The sequence below is a fragment of the Myotis lucifugus genome, unplaced genomic scaffold (assembly GCF_000147115.1).
Source record: "Myotis lucifugus unplaced genomic scaffold, Myoluc2.0 scaffold_856, whole genome shotgun sequence".
In the NCBI taxonomy this organism is placed as follows: Eukaryota; Metazoa; Chordata; class Mammalia; order Chiroptera; family Vespertilionidae; genus Myotis; species Myotis lucifugus.
Window position 1 is genome coordinate 1 of NW_005871904.1, and position 17,906 is coordinate 17,906.

At 44.6% G+C, this 17,906-nt stretch overlaps 1 protein-coding gene across 1 annotated transcript in view; it reads right to left on the reverse strand.

Annotated features, from left to right (window-relative positions):
• Nucleotides 1–6: 6 nt before the first annotated feature.
• Nucleotides 7–17,906, reverse strand: part of SHROOM3 (shroom family member 3) — a 112,783-nt gene continuing 94,883 nt past the window's right edge. The window contains 2 exon segments of the mRNA XM_023747376.1: nt 7–595; nt 5,393–5,665. Coding sequence (XP_023603144.1) covers nt 227–595; nt 5,393–5,665 — 642 coding nt within the window. The 3' untranslated portion in view covers nt 7–226.

The window sequence follows — 17,906 nt, forward strand, 5'->3', positions numbered from 1 at the left end:
GTAACAACAGAAAGGGCTAAGTTCCCAGCAGCGTTCAAGCTGTCAGATCAATCATGAAGGGTGAGAAGGAAAATACAGGCTTTTTCCTGGATAGAATCTTTTCCTTTTATCCAGAAACCGCCCCCCAAACCCATAGAGTTTAAACAGTGGTTTGTACTGCAACATTTTTCAGATTAAATAGTGTTGACAGAAAGGGTGATCTTTCGGTTGGGCGTTTCAGAAGAGGTTAGAGTGGAGAGGTTACTGCTGGGAAAACACCACTGGAAATACATCCCCCCACAGGAGTCATTTCACCCGTGAGGTCCGGGGGTAGCGCCAGGGTGCCCGCCTTGGGGATGAAATCCACGGGGAGACTCTCCAGCAGGCACTTGACCTGCTCCTGGCCCAGTTTGATCTTGTCGTCCAGCTTTCGCTGCTCAATGAGGAGTGTTGACTTCATTTTCACAAAATGCTGGTAATCCTGGAGTTGCTCCTCCGAAAGGTAATTGCCCAGGATGTCCAGCACCACGCGCTCCCTCCGGTCCAGGTTCTCCTTGAGCTCCCGGGCATCCTCGTGCTGCCCCGCCAGGACCTTCCTCTTCTCGTTGAGAGAGCTCTGCCCGGGGCAAAACGAGCAGATGAGCTAAGGGCGAGGGGACGGCCGGACAGAGCCAAACTGCCCACAGACAACCTCCCACAGGACTGCAAACGTGCAGGCTTCCCTTTCAATGATCACTCTAAATTAAGGAGAGTCTGTTCTTGAAAATCAGCTTATTACCCTTCGATTGGGTACCCCTGGTTCTCTAACTTGTGAAGCCATGTGGCAGCGTTGAGGGAGATGACCTTTAATTGAAGGGGGTAATGACTTGACTTGAGGCTTGTGTACTTAAAAGCACAACCAATCATCTCACTTACATGAGGTTCTTAGGAGAGTCAAAATCGTGGAGACAAAAAGTAGAATGATGGCTGCCAGGGACTAGGAGGTGCGGAAATGGGGAATTACGGTTTAACAAGCAGAGTTTGTTTTGCAAGATGACAGAGTTCTGGAAATGGATGTATTAAATATTACTGAATTGGGTACTTTTAAAATGGCTAAGATGGCAAGTTTTATGTGTAGTTTACAACAATAAAAAAATTGAAAAGGCCAAACTTCAAATATTTCTATTGATAGTGGTTTTCCAAGTGTGGACCAGCAGCAGCTAACCTGGGAATCTGTTAGAAATGCAGATTTCAGGCCCTATTTCACCTACTGGGGGGTGGGGCCTAGAAGTCTGTGGTATTCTGAGAGTTTCTTATACAAACTGAATGGTAAGGTAACATGCTATCTTCAGGGATAATGTACGTTATGGAACATTTTAATGTGTATCTGTGTGTGTTGATTTTTACTCATCATGCTGACATACAATGAATGTCATTAACATTTTAAAAAATTTTATAATTAACCATTCAGACTTTTCAGGCCAAAGTGATTGAGAAACATTAAAATGAAAATTAAGAAACAGATTATTTAAATATATACCTCAATACAAATTAGCTTATGTAGGGTGATGAAAGGCTTATGTGTCTTTGTCCTAATTTTCCTCAAACTAGCCTATCTTAACATAATAATGTCTAGGGGGAAAAGTGCAAAATTATAGATTTGTCTTACAAATATCTCCATTTTCATAGGCTTCTTGCACCTAATCAGAAAAACCCACCTAAAACCCTCCTCCCTGATTTTGAATGAAGGCACCTTTCAAAATACTGTAGAGATATAAGTTAAAAAGTGAAAACCTCTCCTCACCTTAAAAAAAGGAAATATTTTAAACACCAGAAATTCATAGAGAATGATGTAATACCTGTGTACCCATCATTAACAGTGTCAAATCTCACCATGAACACTTTTCATATTTGCTTCCGATTAAAAAGTTAGATTCAGTTGAAGCCTTACACATACTTATCCCAGTCCCATCTTTCCTTCCCTCCCCTCTTTAGCCACTATTATCCTGAATTTGGCACTTAGTGAAACACGTATTACTCCTTTTCTCATTCCTATTGGTATTTTTATAGTTTCTTAGCAAAGACTGATCATTACAAAAACTAATATTGATGTAGTATTTCGCTGGTGAGCAAGCACTTATTTGTATTTGAGAGTGTATGTGTGCATTAAGTGTTGAGTTGAATTCGATTGTAGAACAACTTCTCTCCCCTTGAGATCTGCTCCAGTATTCCTATCTCAGATATCTGCAGCACCCACCCAACTTGTCAAACAGGAAACTACTTTCTGTTCTACCTGCCCTCTCTTGTAACACACCTGCTAATTCAAACTCATTCTCTAACCCCATTACAACTGCCCAAATTAATGGCCTGGAGCCTTCTTGCTAGACTATTACAATAATTCTCCCAGCTGTAAGCATCATTCTCACCCCTCCCAGGCTGATTAAGTCATAAAATTAGTTTATAGCTCTTCTTGGCCAATAGGTTAAAGAGTCCAAAGCCTACAGCATGACACATAAAGTCCGTGTAACTATTTTCTGCACTGGATACTGCTTACCCCTCCAGACCCACACTCCTCAGCGCTGCTCTGTGGCTGCATCAACTGGGCTCCCTTGCCTTCTGGGTTTGGCCAATGGGAGTCATGGGGAGAGATTGGAGGAGAAAGCAGGGGGGTATTTATCCCTGGCTCCGTCTCTGCCAGGTGGTGGTGGCTGCATTCTTTCCCCAGGCCTCAGTGCTGCAGGGCAGCCACAGCTATAGCTCTGATGAGGACCCCCTTCCTGTTGCTCCTCCAGATCTAGAGTTAGTAATGGCTTCCCCTCTGATGCTGGCTCTAGGGGCCAGGGAGCTTCATTCTTTCTTCTTGGTTGCCATTAATCCTTCCCATACCTTCAATGATACCTCTTTTTTGTTATTTATTTTGTTTATTAGATTCCACATATTAAGTAAAATCATGTGGTATTTGTCTTTCTCTTATTTCACTTGGCATAATACCCTCTAGGTCCATCCATGTTGTCACAGATGGCAAGATTTTATTCCTTCTAATGGCTATTGTATGTTAGACTACAGTAACATCTATTGTATATATGTACCACATCTACTTTATTCAGTTGTCTTCTGATGGACTCTTACGTTGTTTCTCTATCTTGGCGATTGTGTAAATAATACTGCAATGAAGATAGAGGTACATATATCTTTTGAATTGTGTTTTGGACTTCTTTGGATAAACACACAGAAGTGGAATGGCTGGGTCATATGTAGTTCTACTTTTAATTTTTTTAAGGAACCTACGTATTACTTTCCATAGTGGCTGCATCAATTTACAATCCCACAAAAATGTACAAAGTTTCCCTTTTCTACACATCCTCACCATATTGATGATAGCCATCTGACAGGTGTGAGATTATATCTCATTGTAGTTTTGATTTGCATTTCTTTGATTATTAGTGAGGTTGAGCATCTTTTCATATGTCTATTGGCCATCTGTATGTCCTCTTTGGAGAAATGTCTATTCAGGTCCTTTGCTCATTTTTAAAATTGAATTGTTTGATTTCTTTGGTGTTCTGAATGCCCCTTTAAATAGAGCTATCAAAAAAAAAAATTGGGAATCTATTTCCTGTCCAATCCCTGACTACATATTTTTCTATTTTCAGTAATTCACTATTTTAAAAAATGAACCAAGTAATCACTTTATGTTCTAGACATAACAACCATATGTAAATCAGTTTTTGAAGATGCCATGGTCTTTCTTTACTTGGTCTATGATATTTCTTCTAAATCATGAAGGCTTTCCATTCTTACTCTGCTTACAAATACGAAATTCTTCCCAGTGGTCGGCAAACTGTGGCTCGCGAGCCACATGCGGCTCTTTGGCCCCTTCAGTGTGGCTCTTCCACAAAATATCGGCTCTTCCACAAAATACCGACTTCTGCGCATGGGCCACGAAGTTTCAATCACACTGTACGTGCGCGCCCGCACGTGGTATTTTGTGGAAGAGCCACACTCAAGGGGCCAAAGAGCCATGGTTTGCCGACCACGGTATCTAGACTATTAAGCATCACTTGCATGAAGTCTTTCCCCGCCTCACCCCACCCGCTGAGAAGTGTTTCTGGGCTCTGCCTTGATTGCTGTGCTGCAGCATACTGGACCCATTTGCTGCTTCCATACTGGTTTTCCTCACTCCTGGCGAGTTCCTGCAGGGCGGGGCCTGTGTTGTAGCCAGTGTTCATGCCTAGCACACACAGCACCTGACACAGTACAGGTTCTCGTTCGCTGTTTGCTGAGTGGGAGGAAGGAGGAAAGGAAAGCCTTCTGAGGCAGACACTATTAGACAGTTCCCAGCAGAGGCAGCTCAGGCTCAGCACACTTCCAGGAAGAGGGTACCCACTGGAGTGGAGCTGCAGAAAGTTTCTGGATACGCAGTCACAGTCCCAAATGCTTACCATCTGGACTTTTTCTAATCTCTTGGAAAAAAGACATCATTCCTTTTAATAAAAAAAATGTACACACACACACACACACACACACACACTCACTAGGAGAAATAATTAGGAAATCCCTGATAGCATTAAAAGACAGAAAGAGCTGTAGATAGGAGGAGGAGCCAGAGAGCAAGGGAGCATCCTGATGGTTGCAGCATTTACCACTTTGCTGGTGCGTGTGTACACATTATAGCCACGTTTATTGTCTGACTTCCCTTGGTAAGTTAGTTCCCTGAGAGCAGGGGTCTGTCTGTTTTGTTCCAAGATATATCCCAAGTGCCCAGAGCAGTCAGTGGCACATACTAGACACTCAGCAGACATGTGTTGCACAAATGAGTAGATGAAGAATGCTCTGTGGCAATGGAATAAGTTCAACGAGGTGAATAAAACCTGGGGTCTTCAGCAGGACTCCTCCTGTCCTGGCTCTGTCACTCACTCCATGAGCCTGCACATAGCGAGTGTCAGCCCACAGTGCCTCACTGAGGAAGCACTAGAAGCTGATCCAGGATCAGCACCACTGTCATCACCTGTCCTCTTCCTTCCAGGAAGGGGTGTGGTGGCGACACTTGGTGCATCCTCCCTGAGGGCTTGCAGCTTCCAGGTGAACTGCAGATCCCCTGGGGCGTAAGCTCATGTTCCTATGCCCTCTCCTCATCCCTCAAAGTTCTGTTGTCCCTCTCTCTTTTTCCAAGGTCAACCCCCATTAGAAAGGAAGGAAAGAAACCCTGGCACCTGTGTTTTCACCCTCCTAAGTGTCCCCCGAGCCTGCAGGATCAGCTTTACATCTTGGCAGGGAACGTGCCTTCTCCGTTTCCTGGTTATCTATACTTTGGACTTCCTCCCTGCCCCAAGTAGATTGTCATCTTCTTGAGAGAAGGGACCGTGTCTTACTGTGCTTCTCTGTGTACATGGGCTCAGAGGGAAAACGTGTTGAATGAAATTGCTAGGCCACCTACCCTTTCTTCTTTACTGGCATCTTCACCAAGACCACTGAGGGCGTTCTCCACGCGGGCCAGGCGCCCCGAGAGGGAGAGCAGCAGGCTGACCACCTTGTCCAGGTCCCCGATGAACATCTTGTACTTGTCAAACTCGTTGGGCTTGCAGAGCTCACTGATCAAAGCCTCCACCTCTTCTCCCAAGGCGTTATTGAGCTTGATGTCCATTAGCAGGCTCCCCTTGGCTTCCTGCAGAGTCTCAAGCTTGTGGGTGAGGCTTCCAATCAGCTCGGCCTGGAACCACAGAGGAGACCCACGGGAAAGGTTAGCCAACCACATCTCGTCTTTTCTTCAAGGCTCACCTGAAGGTTCCCACTCTATATGGCCTGCCCCCCAACATGAGGGCACAAGACCCCTTCCTTTCCCTGAATATCCACAGCTGTCTTCTTGGGGCCTATGAATCCTAACAGGCCAACACACACATTGCCTCTTAATGTTTTCCAACAGTGTTGTGCTCTGTACAGCTCTGACTTCCCAACTGGCTTATTAATACATTGTTTGCGGGTAGTTTTTATCGCGCGCTAACAGGTGGCGCGTGGCGCGGGCCATTTTTGCTAATTTTTTGCGCAAATGGCAACGTTCAGTAAAATTACGATAACTTTAGTTTACGTATTTATACGTTACCCACATTCTACCGCTAGTCTATAAAAAACGTATTAATACGTGTCCCGCGCTCTACTTACTACCAGTCAACGTAAAATGTATAAATATGTTTCCCGCATACAATGTGTTTTAAATACTTACTTTTAAAATTTTTTTAAAAGACATAATCTCATTTGATCCTCACAACAATACCATCCAGAAGCAGGTAGGGTAAATATTCTTGTTTTACAAATAGTGAAGCCAAGAGTCAAAGAATTACGGGACTTGCCCAAGATCACAGAGTTGAGTTGAATATTAACCACAGATACCATTTATAGAGCAATTACTACATGCTAGACACTATATGAGACACTGTACACAGATGATCTCATTTATTCTTCCCAACAATTTTGTAGTAAACACTATTTTATCCACATACAATAGGTGAGGAAACGAAGACTCAGTGAGGTGAAGTGAGGTCTGACACAGGTACCAGTAGGTGGGGTGGCTTTGAATGCAATCAGCCTGACTAGGGGCTCTCGTGGGCAATCATGATAAACTAGGAGCCCAGTTCACGAACTCATGCTCCTTGAAAGGAACTGTGGGCCGCGAGTCTGTGGTGGGCACAGGGGCGGGTCTCGGCCCATCCTCTGTGTCCCCGCCCGGCCCCTCCCACCAGAAGAGAGCCCAGTTCCGTCTGCTGGAAGCCTTGCTCCCGCCACCGCCGCTCCAACACACTGACAGTGCCAGTCCCACTCACACCCGCTGATGGCACAGAGCGATTGGGGCTGCCCTGATTGCAGGGGGAGGTGGAGAAGCCCTCAGGGGTGATTGGGGCCAGCAGCTGCCGCTCGCAGCGGCTCCAGCTGCAGCTGTGAGTGAGGCCGGTGCCAGCAGTGGGTACAAGCAGGGCCATCGCCGGTAGCAGGTGCGAGAGGTGACTGCTGGCCCCAATTGCCCCTCAGGAGCAGGGGGAGGTGGAGAAGCCCGGAGGGGTGATCGGGGCCGGCAGCCGCCGCTCGCACCTGCTAACGGTGCTGAGTTATCAGGGCTGGCACAGTGGGTGTGAGTGGTAGTTCTGGTGTTGGCAGCGGGTGCAAGCGCCAGGTGGGACTGCAGCACGTGGGAGCAAAGAATTTTCAGTAACCACCAGAGGCTTGCCCCAAGGACAGTGACCAGTGCCCTGCCTTGGTCTGGCACTTCTGCTCACCTGCTCCACCATCCCGCCGGCTGATGCCTGCCATGTTCCATGCTCTGCCCCCTGCTGCCGATGCCTGCCCTGTTCTGTGCGCACCCCTGGTGGTCAGCGCACGTCATAGTGACTGGTTATGCTGTTGTTCGGCTATCACACCGTTCGGTTTATTTGCATATTAGTCTTTTATTATATAGGATATGCACACAAGACTGTTACCAGAATTCAGTTCCTTGTCCTTTCCATTGCACCCCTCACTGTCTCCATTTATTAGAGCCATGTAATTTGCCACCTTAATTGCTACATGTATAAAACAGAGTTACACAAATAGCCAATATATTTAATTGAAGGGATAAAGTAAACGTCTTAGTGGTTTCAAGCTTGACTTCATTTATATGAAGCGTCTACTATTTCTTTGAGGCAAGAGAAATTACACTCCATGGCTTTTGATTCATTTACTTTTCTCTTAGCCTGAGGTAGCCAGATGGAAAAAGGACATGATCTTTTGGGATTAAAACCTATTTCTTTGTCATTAAAAAGGTTCCAGCTCAAGTGTGTGTTTGTGTGTGTGTGTGTGTGTGTGTGTGTGTGTGTGTGTGTGGTGTAGCTTCAGTTGGAAACTTGGTACAAAATAGTCACAATTTCTATGTCAGAGTAAATCTTCATTTTAAAAGAAGGAAAAAGCCTGACTGGCATGGCTCAGTGGTTGAGCGTCAACCTATGAACCAGCAGGTCATGGTTCGATTCCTGGTCAGGGCACATGCCCAGGTTGTGGGCTCAATCCCCAGTGTGGGGTATGCAGGAGGCAACTGATCAATGATTCCCTCTCATCATTGATGTTTCTATCTCTCTCCTTCTCCCTTTCTCTCTGAAATCAATAAAAACATATTTTTAAAAAAAGGAAGGGAAAAAATAGAAATAGTTTTGACCAGCAGAATTAAAGGGTACTGATGACTTTTTGTATTACTTCTTCAACCTCAGCATCAGAGGATACAATAATCACAATGATAAAGGGGAATATTTATTTCTACACAATCTGCCCATCTTGGAGTTGGACCATGAGATATACTTCAATCCTAAGTCAGGTTCATAATGTTCTTGAAATGTCCAAGTTCTGGGTGACATCCTATTGTCTTCTCAACATGCCTAATCCCGAGGCTGCAGGGTAATTAAATATCATCTGGCCCTGACCAGGGGTCTCAAATTGGTTGGAGCATCATCTTGTACACCGAAAAGCTTGCAGGTTTGATTCCTGGTTGGGGAGCATATGGGAAGCAACTGATCTATGTTTCTCTCTCTCCCCTTTCCTCTCTTTCTCAAATCAATAAACATATCCTCGGGTAAGGATTAAAAAACATTCCTATCTGCTGTACCCTCTCATCATGGGTTATAATCTCAGAATTCCTCAAGCTATTTCGTTAAGACAAAGTCAATGCAAAAGACAATTTCAGTGATGGAAAACTACGTGTATACTAGAGGCCCAGTGCACGGCTTCGTGACCGGTGGGGTCCCTCGGCCTGGCCTATAGGGATCGAGCTGAAACCTGGCTGAAGCCGGCTCTCTAACATCCCCCGAGGGGTCCTGGATTGCGAGAGGGAAGTTCTCAGGTGACGAATACCAGAATTGGGCTCCCTCCTCGCTGGTTCCGGGTGCGTCACCTGAGAACCACTGCTGCCAAGTCACTGCAGCTTGGCAGCTCCTGCATTGAGCGTTTGCCCCCTGGTGGTCATTGCGTGTCATAGCTACCGGTCGGACAGTCACTTAGGCTTTTATATATATAGATATGGATGTTACATTATTCAACTAAAGAGTCTCAGCCCAGAAAAATGCAGGTGGGAGAGAATATTGCTTAGTGTTAATTGCTTAACTTTCCTTATGGTCTCCTAGAAAACTCATTGTTTTCCAAAAAACAATTCTGGCTGGTAGCTATGGTATTTGCCTGCAAGACAACCTGCTAGGTACCTCCAGCAAACCTCCCAGCAGGATGCTGCGCTTCTGCTCTGTGATGTCAGGTCCTGTGATGAGAACAGCAAGGACACGGATGGACAGCAGTGGGGAAAGAAGCACTGCCTGCTACCACCACGCCCCACAGTCCCGCCGGTCAGGGTTAGGTTGAGTCAAATGTCCTCATTCCTGCTCTCAGATCGATGACTGAGACCCTGACAGGGACATGAAGTCAGGCCAGGATTCTTTAACCTCTTAGTTTGCATTTCCTAGGCTTGTCACTCTGAATGCCACTGGATGATACTTTCCAAGAGAAAACCAGGTTATACCCAAGTCCCAAGAGGTAGTTAACTGAGCAGCAATGTTCCTCTCACTCCAACCAAAGGAAAGGCCTCCTGCTTATTCAAGTGTTTTGCAATCCATTTCAACCTCATCTTGAGAAGTATAATCTCAAAAAAGGCTTTTAACAAACTAAATAGTGGAAAGAAAAGATAACAGCCTCTGGTTTTCCCTTATATTACTTCCTTTGAAATTAATATTGTGTGAAGGAACTCAAAGCACTTTTATTAATAATTTAATTCATATCATTAAAAAATTCTCATTATGGCGCTGTTGCTGGTATTTTAAGGGACAGTATGCTAATTTTTTAATTTGCAAATAAGCAGAAACCAGTAAGAATAAGTCTGTCCTCACATGTAGGAGTGAGTGGTGAAGACAAGCAAGAACTCTTCCTCTGCGTTTCTCCTGAACTTGGCTCCCCACCTTTTTCAGGCTCTTTCAATCTAAGTCAGGCTGTACTGTCCTTGAAATATTCTCGTGCTGAAGGGGTAGCCACCGAGTAAGCAGAGCTCAGTGGGCAAGGACAGGCCAAAGAAACTGACACAGCTGATCAGCCATCTGCGATCAGGCTCAGTAGTCCCATTCACTGCTTTGGTTTCCAAAGGCATCAATGCTGGGCTGAGCTGTACGCCCTCAGAGCCGTGAACTCCAGACTTCATGGTATGAGTAAGAGCAGAACGAGATGAAAAGGCCTAGGAGTGGTCCATGAAGGCTTCTTTGGGGAGGACCAATACACGTTTTGTGGCACTGTGATTTCTGAAAGCTGTTTGCTGGGACGTAATATGATATTGCAACAGCTCGGCCATATATGCTAATACAAGTATACTAAGCAGTCGACTCAGTCACTTGTGGCCCAAATGTTGCATATTTGAATGGTATTTGAATTTTTTAATTTTGCCACGCCCTTAAAATATGGACATTTGGATTTTAAAATGCAGTTAAAAGGGATTTGAGTAACTGAAGGCAGCAAGGGAAAGCTGGCTATACTAAATAGCCATTTCTTTGCCAGCAGATAGATCTCTTCCAAAAAAACCTACCAACTTCCTGCAGAATTCACTGGAGAGAGAAGAAGAGGTATTTTGGGTGTGTGTGTGGTTTTTTTTTTAAAAACAACAACAACAGACTAGTCTCTTGGGAGCTACCGATTTGCGAAATCCCTGGCATTTATCCACTTCTCATCTGGGATAAACTTACCTCGACCTGTGTGAGGTGCTATTTATAAGGGTTCTTTCTCTAAACATAGTTTAGCAGGCCCTCCCTTCCTCTTCACCATCTGCACACAGCAACCCTACTGGGCCCTGTCCCATCTCCTTCCTGCTCCAGGGAAAACACCGACCAGGAGTCAGGAGACCGGCTGTGACAGAAAAGTCACCATCAGGCGTCGACTGACCTTCTGGGTCTGAGCCTGCTCATCTCACCACAGCAGGGGGATAATAAGACCTGCCTAAAACTAGTAACAAGTAATGTTTCTGCACTGAACTCCTCCTCTGTGCCAGGCACTGTTTAAGTGTTTTACTAGTCCATTGCCACCCCCAACCACCGGATGGGATAGATACTGTCATTATCCAGGTTTTACTTATTTAACTTGCCCAAGCTCATGTGGCTGTAAAGTGCCAGAGCCAGGCTTACACCCAGGCCCTCTGGCTCAGCGTTCAGGCTTTTAATCACTGCATTAACATAGCCGAGAGGAATATTATGAAGCTCCCATCAAATAAATGCTGGCTATTTGTGTGAGTGCGAGTGTGCTATCATTAACATTAGGCAACACTTTGAAGAGCACACGCTACTCATTTTAGGGAGATGCCTCTAGGGCAGGGGTGGGGGGCATCCAGGCCACGATAGGACCCATGAAATCATTTGGTCTGGCCCTGGCAAGGCCTTAGGGCTGAGTTAATTAAATGTTTGACCAAATATAGCAGGCTAATTTTTAAGTTGCTAATTTTGTATGGGAAATCCTATCTAATAAAAGAGTAATATGCAAATTAAACATCACTTCGCTATAAAGATGGCGGCGCCCACAGCCAATAAGGAGGGAATATGCAAATTGACGTGACAAGGTGAGAGGTGGAAGGCGGCTCCGGGCCGGAGTGAAGGTGGTGCCTGCAGCCAGGGGAAGGAAGGCCTATTCTTGCATGAATCTTCGTGCATTGGGCCTCTAGTGGTGTTATAAATATCCAAATGGCCCTTGGCAGAAAGAAGGTTCCCCCGCCCTGCTCTAGGGGCATACTCAAGGTCTCCCCACCCCACCCCCCAGCTTCACCTTCTGTTCCGAGAACTTGTGCTGATAGTGTTGCCAATACGTCATGTAGACACAGTTGGCCTCTGCTGATTGACTGTCTTCCTCTCAAACAGGAGTAATTCAGGACTCCTAGCCACGGGGCGGGGCTCAGGGGCAGCGAATTCAGGGCCTGCTAGGAAAACCCAGGGAGGAGCCAGGCAGCAGCCCCGGGCTGTTTTCTTAGCTGAAGTTCACCCAGAGAAGTCAGGGCCATTTCTGTCAGGTGACAGCAGTGGAACCAAGCCTCTCTCCTGTGGTGTGACCCATCGGAGCAGAAAGGCCCGGGGCACCCGACTGCCATACAGAGGTCCTCTTTCAAGAGCGGCTCCTCACCATTTCCTTTCGGGAAGGCTGGTGCCAGAAAGCTGTCCCATCTACTTAGTATGGTCTCTCGGTATCGGGAATCTCTGATACACAAGAAACAGTATTTCTTTAAATTCAACTAAACTCCTTCTCCTCTCTCCCTAAATGACCTTCCTGCTTTTCCTGTTTCAGTCACGACACTCAACCTTGGCCAGGAACGTGGGAGTCATCCTCGGCCCTCGCCTCTCTTCCATGCTTCACATCTAATCTGGTACCGGTTCTACTTTACTTTTTTTTTCAATCCGTTTCTCACTGCTTCTACTGTTGCCCTTAGACCTGTGCCGTCACTCCCTGGACAGCTGTGACACCCTCCCTACCGCCCTCTCTTCCTCCTCACACAGCTGCTGCAATGCAGATCTCCCTGCTGATAAACGGTGTGTGTGCATGCGTGTGTGTGTGTGTGTCCCCGTGTCCTCACACAGCTGCTGCAATGCAGATCTCCCTGCTGATAAACGGTGTGTGTGCGCGTGTGTGTGTGTGTGTCCCCGTGTCCTCACACAGCTGCTGCAATGCAGATCTCCCTGCTGATAAACGGTGTGTGTGTGTGTGTGTGTGTGTGTGTGTGTGTCTCTGTCTGTCCCCGTGTCCTCACACAGCTGCTGCAATGCAGATCTCCCTGCTGATAAACCTGGGGGGGAGGGGCGGTGACTCGTGATGCTGGCCAAGATGGCATAACCCCCTGAAGCCTCTCTCCCTGCTTACTGCAGCCAACGTCCTAGGCTCAGAAGAGGGCTCAGTGAAGTGAACTATGGCAGTGACCCGGAGGGCAGCCAGCCTCGAAGTATATCCACAATGGGGGGTGAGTTTATGTGCAAGCTCTGACCTGAGAATAGTCCCCAGGCAGACCTACACAGACAGTGTGGTGGCAAAAACTCCAGGAAAAGCCCTGCCTTTAAAAACAAAGGACGAGAAACAGGGGCTGTTGTGAGCGCAAGAGTGGGGGGATTTCCTGTTTCAAAATCCCTTCTCTCTTTTTTTCCTCGCCCTGCCCCCACCACAGGTGACTCCACGTAAACAGAGCTGCATGCACTGTGCAGGGGAGGCTCCTGCATTTAAACTCCAAGAGAAAACCCTTCTCTCTGTCAGAGCAACTGGGAAAAGGACCTGTGGTCCAAAGAGCATGAGGGGAATCCTCACTACCTTTTCTTCCTCTTTTGTTGAGAGCGGTCCCAGCAGTGCAGAATGGTACAGCGCTCAGGTTGCTATACTTGTTGCTAGAACTTATCTTTCTATATAACCATGAGAATGTGTCTTTCTGGCCAGATGCCCAGGAAAATGGGCTGCTGGGAGCCAGAGAGTGGGGTGGGGGGGTGGGGGCACTGAATGGTAGAGAGCTGGAAAAGATCCCCTATTCTGTGCAGAACTGACCTAAGTCCTAGGCTCACCCTTAAGCTGCACGTGTGTGGGACAGACCCACAGAGGCACTGCAACGACTCTGAGAATGGAACGCGATAGAAATAACTGCCCAAGTCCCAGGCTAAGCCCTGAACGGTTCAAGTGTGGGACACAGCCAAGTCTCTGAACCACCACCCAGAGGTGGGCTACAACTTGTAGTCAACATTTTCCAGGAGATTTTAACAGAACCCAGAGTCCCACAGCATAATACTCAAAATGTTCAGAATGCAATACAAAATCACCCAAGATAAAAAGAACCAATGAAATGTGAGCAATTCAGGGAGAGATCATCAACAGGCACTAACACCAAGAATAACCCCAATGTTGGGATTATTACCAAAGCCTTTAAATACTTTTTATAACGATGCTCCATGATAAAAGCAAGCACCCATGAAAAGGTAGAAGTTCTCAGTTTCTTGTTGTGTCTATTTCTTTGCTAACTGAATAGAAATTTTAGTATTGAAAACTATATTTGAAATTAAAAAAAGAAATCACTCGCAGAATGGAGACAGGCAAGTCAGTGAATTTGAAGATAGACTAATAGAAATTATCCAACCAGAAGAAGTGACAAAAAAACAGATTGAACAACAACAACAACAAACCCGGAGCTTCAGGGACTTGTGGGACAATATTAGAAGGTCTAACATTTGTGTCATGTCACCGGAATCCCAAAAAGAGAAGAGGAAGATCAGCGCACAAAACATATTTGAAGACATAACGGCTGCAAACGTCCTACATTTGGTGAAAGACGTACATTTATGTAATCAAGAAGCTCAGCAACCCCGAATAGCTGCAGCGATCCTGAGAAAGAACAAAGTAGGTGGGATCTCAATGCCAGATATCAAGCTGTATTACAAAGCCACTGTTCTCAAAACTGCCTGGTACTGGCACAAGAACAGACATATAGATCAGTGGAATAGAATAGAGAGTCCAGAAATTAGCCCGAACCAATATGCTCAATTAATTTTTGACAAAGGAGGCATGAACATACAATGGAGCCAAGATAGTCTCTTCAATAAATGGTGTTGGGAAAATTGGACAGACATATGCAAGAAAATGAAACTAGACCACCAACTTACACCATACACAAGAATAAACTCAAAATGGATAAAGGACTTAAATGTACGACAGGAAACCATAAAAATTCTAGAAGAATACAAAGGCAACAAAATCTCAGACATATGCCAAAACAATTTCTTCACTGATACAGCTCCTAGGGCAGTTGAAACTAAAGAGAAAATGAACAAATGGGACTACATCAAAATAAAAAGCTTCTGCACAGCAAAAGAAACCATCAACAAAACAACAAGAAAACCCACCTCGTGGGAAAACATATTTGCCAACGTCATATCTGATAAGGGCTTAATCTCCAAAATTTATAGGGAACTCATACAACTTAACAAAAAGAAGATAAACAATCCAATCAAAAAATGGGCAAAGGATCTAAATAGACACCTTTCAAAAGAGGACATTCAGAAAGCCAAGAGACATATGAAAACATGCTCAAAGTCACTAATCATCCGAGAGATGCAAATCAAAACAACAATGAGATACCATCTCACACCTGTCAGAATGGCCATCATCAACAATTCAACAAACGACAAGTGCTGGAGAGGATGTGGAGAAAAAGGAACACTTGTGCACTGCTGGTGGGAATGCAGACTGGTGCAGCCACTATGGAAGGCAGTATGGAGGTTCCTCAAAAAATTGGAAATGGAACTCCCATTTGACCCTGTGACCCCACTTCTAGGAATATATACCAAGAAACCAGAAACACCAATCAGAAAGGATATATGCACCCAGCTGTTCATAGCAGCACAATTCACCATAGCTAAGATCTGGAAACAGCCTAAGTGCCCATCAGTAGATGAATGGATTAGAAAACTGTGGTACATCTACACGATGGAATACTATGCTGCTGTTAAAAAGAAGGAACTCTTACCATTTGCAACAGCATGGATGGAACTGGAGAGCATTATGCTAAGTGAAACAAGCCAGTCAATGAAGGAAAAATACCACATGATCTCATTCTTTCATGGATAATTAAGACCATTACAAACTTTTGAACAATAATAAATACAGTGGCAGAGCTGCCTCAAACCGATTGTCGGACTTCAGTGGTAAGGCCAGGGAGGGTTGGGGGACAGGAGGGAGGGGAGTAAGAGATCAACCGAAGGACTTGTATGCATCCATATAACCATAACTAATGGACATAAGACACTGGGGGGTAAGGGAGGGCAGGGGCTTGTCAAGGGTGGGGGGGAAAAAAGGACACATATGTAATACCCTTTGTAATGCTTTAAGCAATAAAAAAAAAAACAAAAACAAAAAACAATTGTATCTAAAAATCAAACGAATAAAAAATCTGATGAACAGAAAAAAAAAAAAAACAAATAAAAGAAATTCGTCTAACAACAAAAACAAAAAAAAAAAAAAAAGAAGCTCAGCAAACCCAAACAGGATAAACCAAAAAAAAGTCAGGCCCACCCACATCATAATCAAACTTTTAAAGTAGCCAGAGAAAAACAACACATTGCGTATGAGAGGAACGAGTATTTACATGGCGGCATTTCTCACCAGAGACCGTGGAAACAAGAAAGTGCAGCAACAATTCTAAAATGCTAAAGAAAAGGAACAGGCAGCCCAGAATCCCTGTGAAAATATCTATCCTTCAGGAGCGACAGCGAAATTCTTAGATGAAGAAAAACTGAAAGAATGTGTCACCAGCAGACCTATTCTAAAGAAATGCTAGGGGACGTTTTTCAGGCTGAAAGGAAGACAGAGCAGAGGGAAGCTTGGGACTTCAAGACTGAAGGAGGAGGAACGCAAAGGGCAGCTGAGAACCATCTGGGTCACTAATGATCTCTTGGGGAAAGCCAATTCCAGGGAACAACAGATTCTTTTTGCCTTTTAAAATTTTCCACTAAGTCTCTAAGCCAAAGCCTTTTGCCCTCAGAATCGAGAATCACGGGCTCTGCTCAAGCAGATTTTTGCCAATAGATATGGCGGGGTTTAGCTACGGAGTTGGTATCAAACTGTCTTTAGTTTTTATGTATGTCAGAAGTTCAGACAATGAAAGTGTTTCATATTTTAAGTAACACTTATATTTACTTGGAATATTATAATTCATCATCTCGGCTGGATATATAAATAGAAAATATATTAAAATGGAATTAATTTAAAATGCCAATTTCAATTTAACAAATATTAATAAATCAGGACTCTAGTTTCCACTGACTTTTGGTGAGTTTCATGCCTCGATATGCACCTTAGGGTATTAATAACTTTGGAATATTGGGCAACAAATTTCTACTTTGCAAAAGTTGGTGAAAGGCTACCCTCTGCCTCAGGACAGTCTTGGGGAGTGAATACTGACCATGTGTCACTTTTGAAAATCATTGTTAGAAAGCTTGTACATCAGGAGAACTGCACTTTCAACTTTATGCTGAACGTTTTAATAGACGCCTTCAACTTCATGTCACATTCACGTATTTTCTCTTTACAAGTCAGATATGCAAATGTAAGTACCACTCACAAAAATTCTATTACACATTCATAAACTTGTAGTTCATCAAAACAAACAAAAAACTCTCAAAGGTTTCTCCATTGCTGAAGGCAGAAATCGAACCCTTCAGCATTTCACACCAAAGCCCCTGGTGATCATGAGGTGGCTCCAGTGGATCCTCCCAGCCTCATCTCCTGCTGTATGTGGCCCTCCTTTATTTTCTAAATTTGGTCATTTCTAATTTAGTCACTTTGTTGTTGTTTTTTATATGTTTTTATTGATTTCAGAGAGTAAAAGAGAGGGAGAGATAGAAACATCGATGATGAGAATCATTGATCAGCTGCTTCCTGCATGCCCCCTGATGATTCAGCCCAAAACCTGTGCATGTGCCCTGAGAATTGAACCATGACCCCACTGGTTCATAGAATGATGCTCATCCACTGAGCCTCACCAGGTGGGCTAGTCACTTTGTTTTATATTCCAAAATACCAAGCTACCAGAAGTTCCTTTCTTCAAGACACACACTCCTTATGTTTTTCCACACCTCTAGGTCTTTTCCCACTCCATCTCCTTTGTCTTGAATGCCCCCATCTCCTCTTGTCTGACTCATTCCGATTACTTCAGTATAAAATGTGACAATCCAGTTTTGTGAAAATAAATACAGCGGTATGTAAAAAAAAAGCTCACACCTAGAATATAGGAAGTACTCAATAAATGGCATCTAATGTTATTCCCCATGAGGAATAATCCTCTTCCTTCATATACTCAGTCCAAAAATACTTTGTGCCACATAATCCTCAGAATGAGAGGGTGATAATAAAGTGATGACAAAGAGGTTAAAAATAAAATTGAGATGTGGAGGGCAAAGCAATGAATA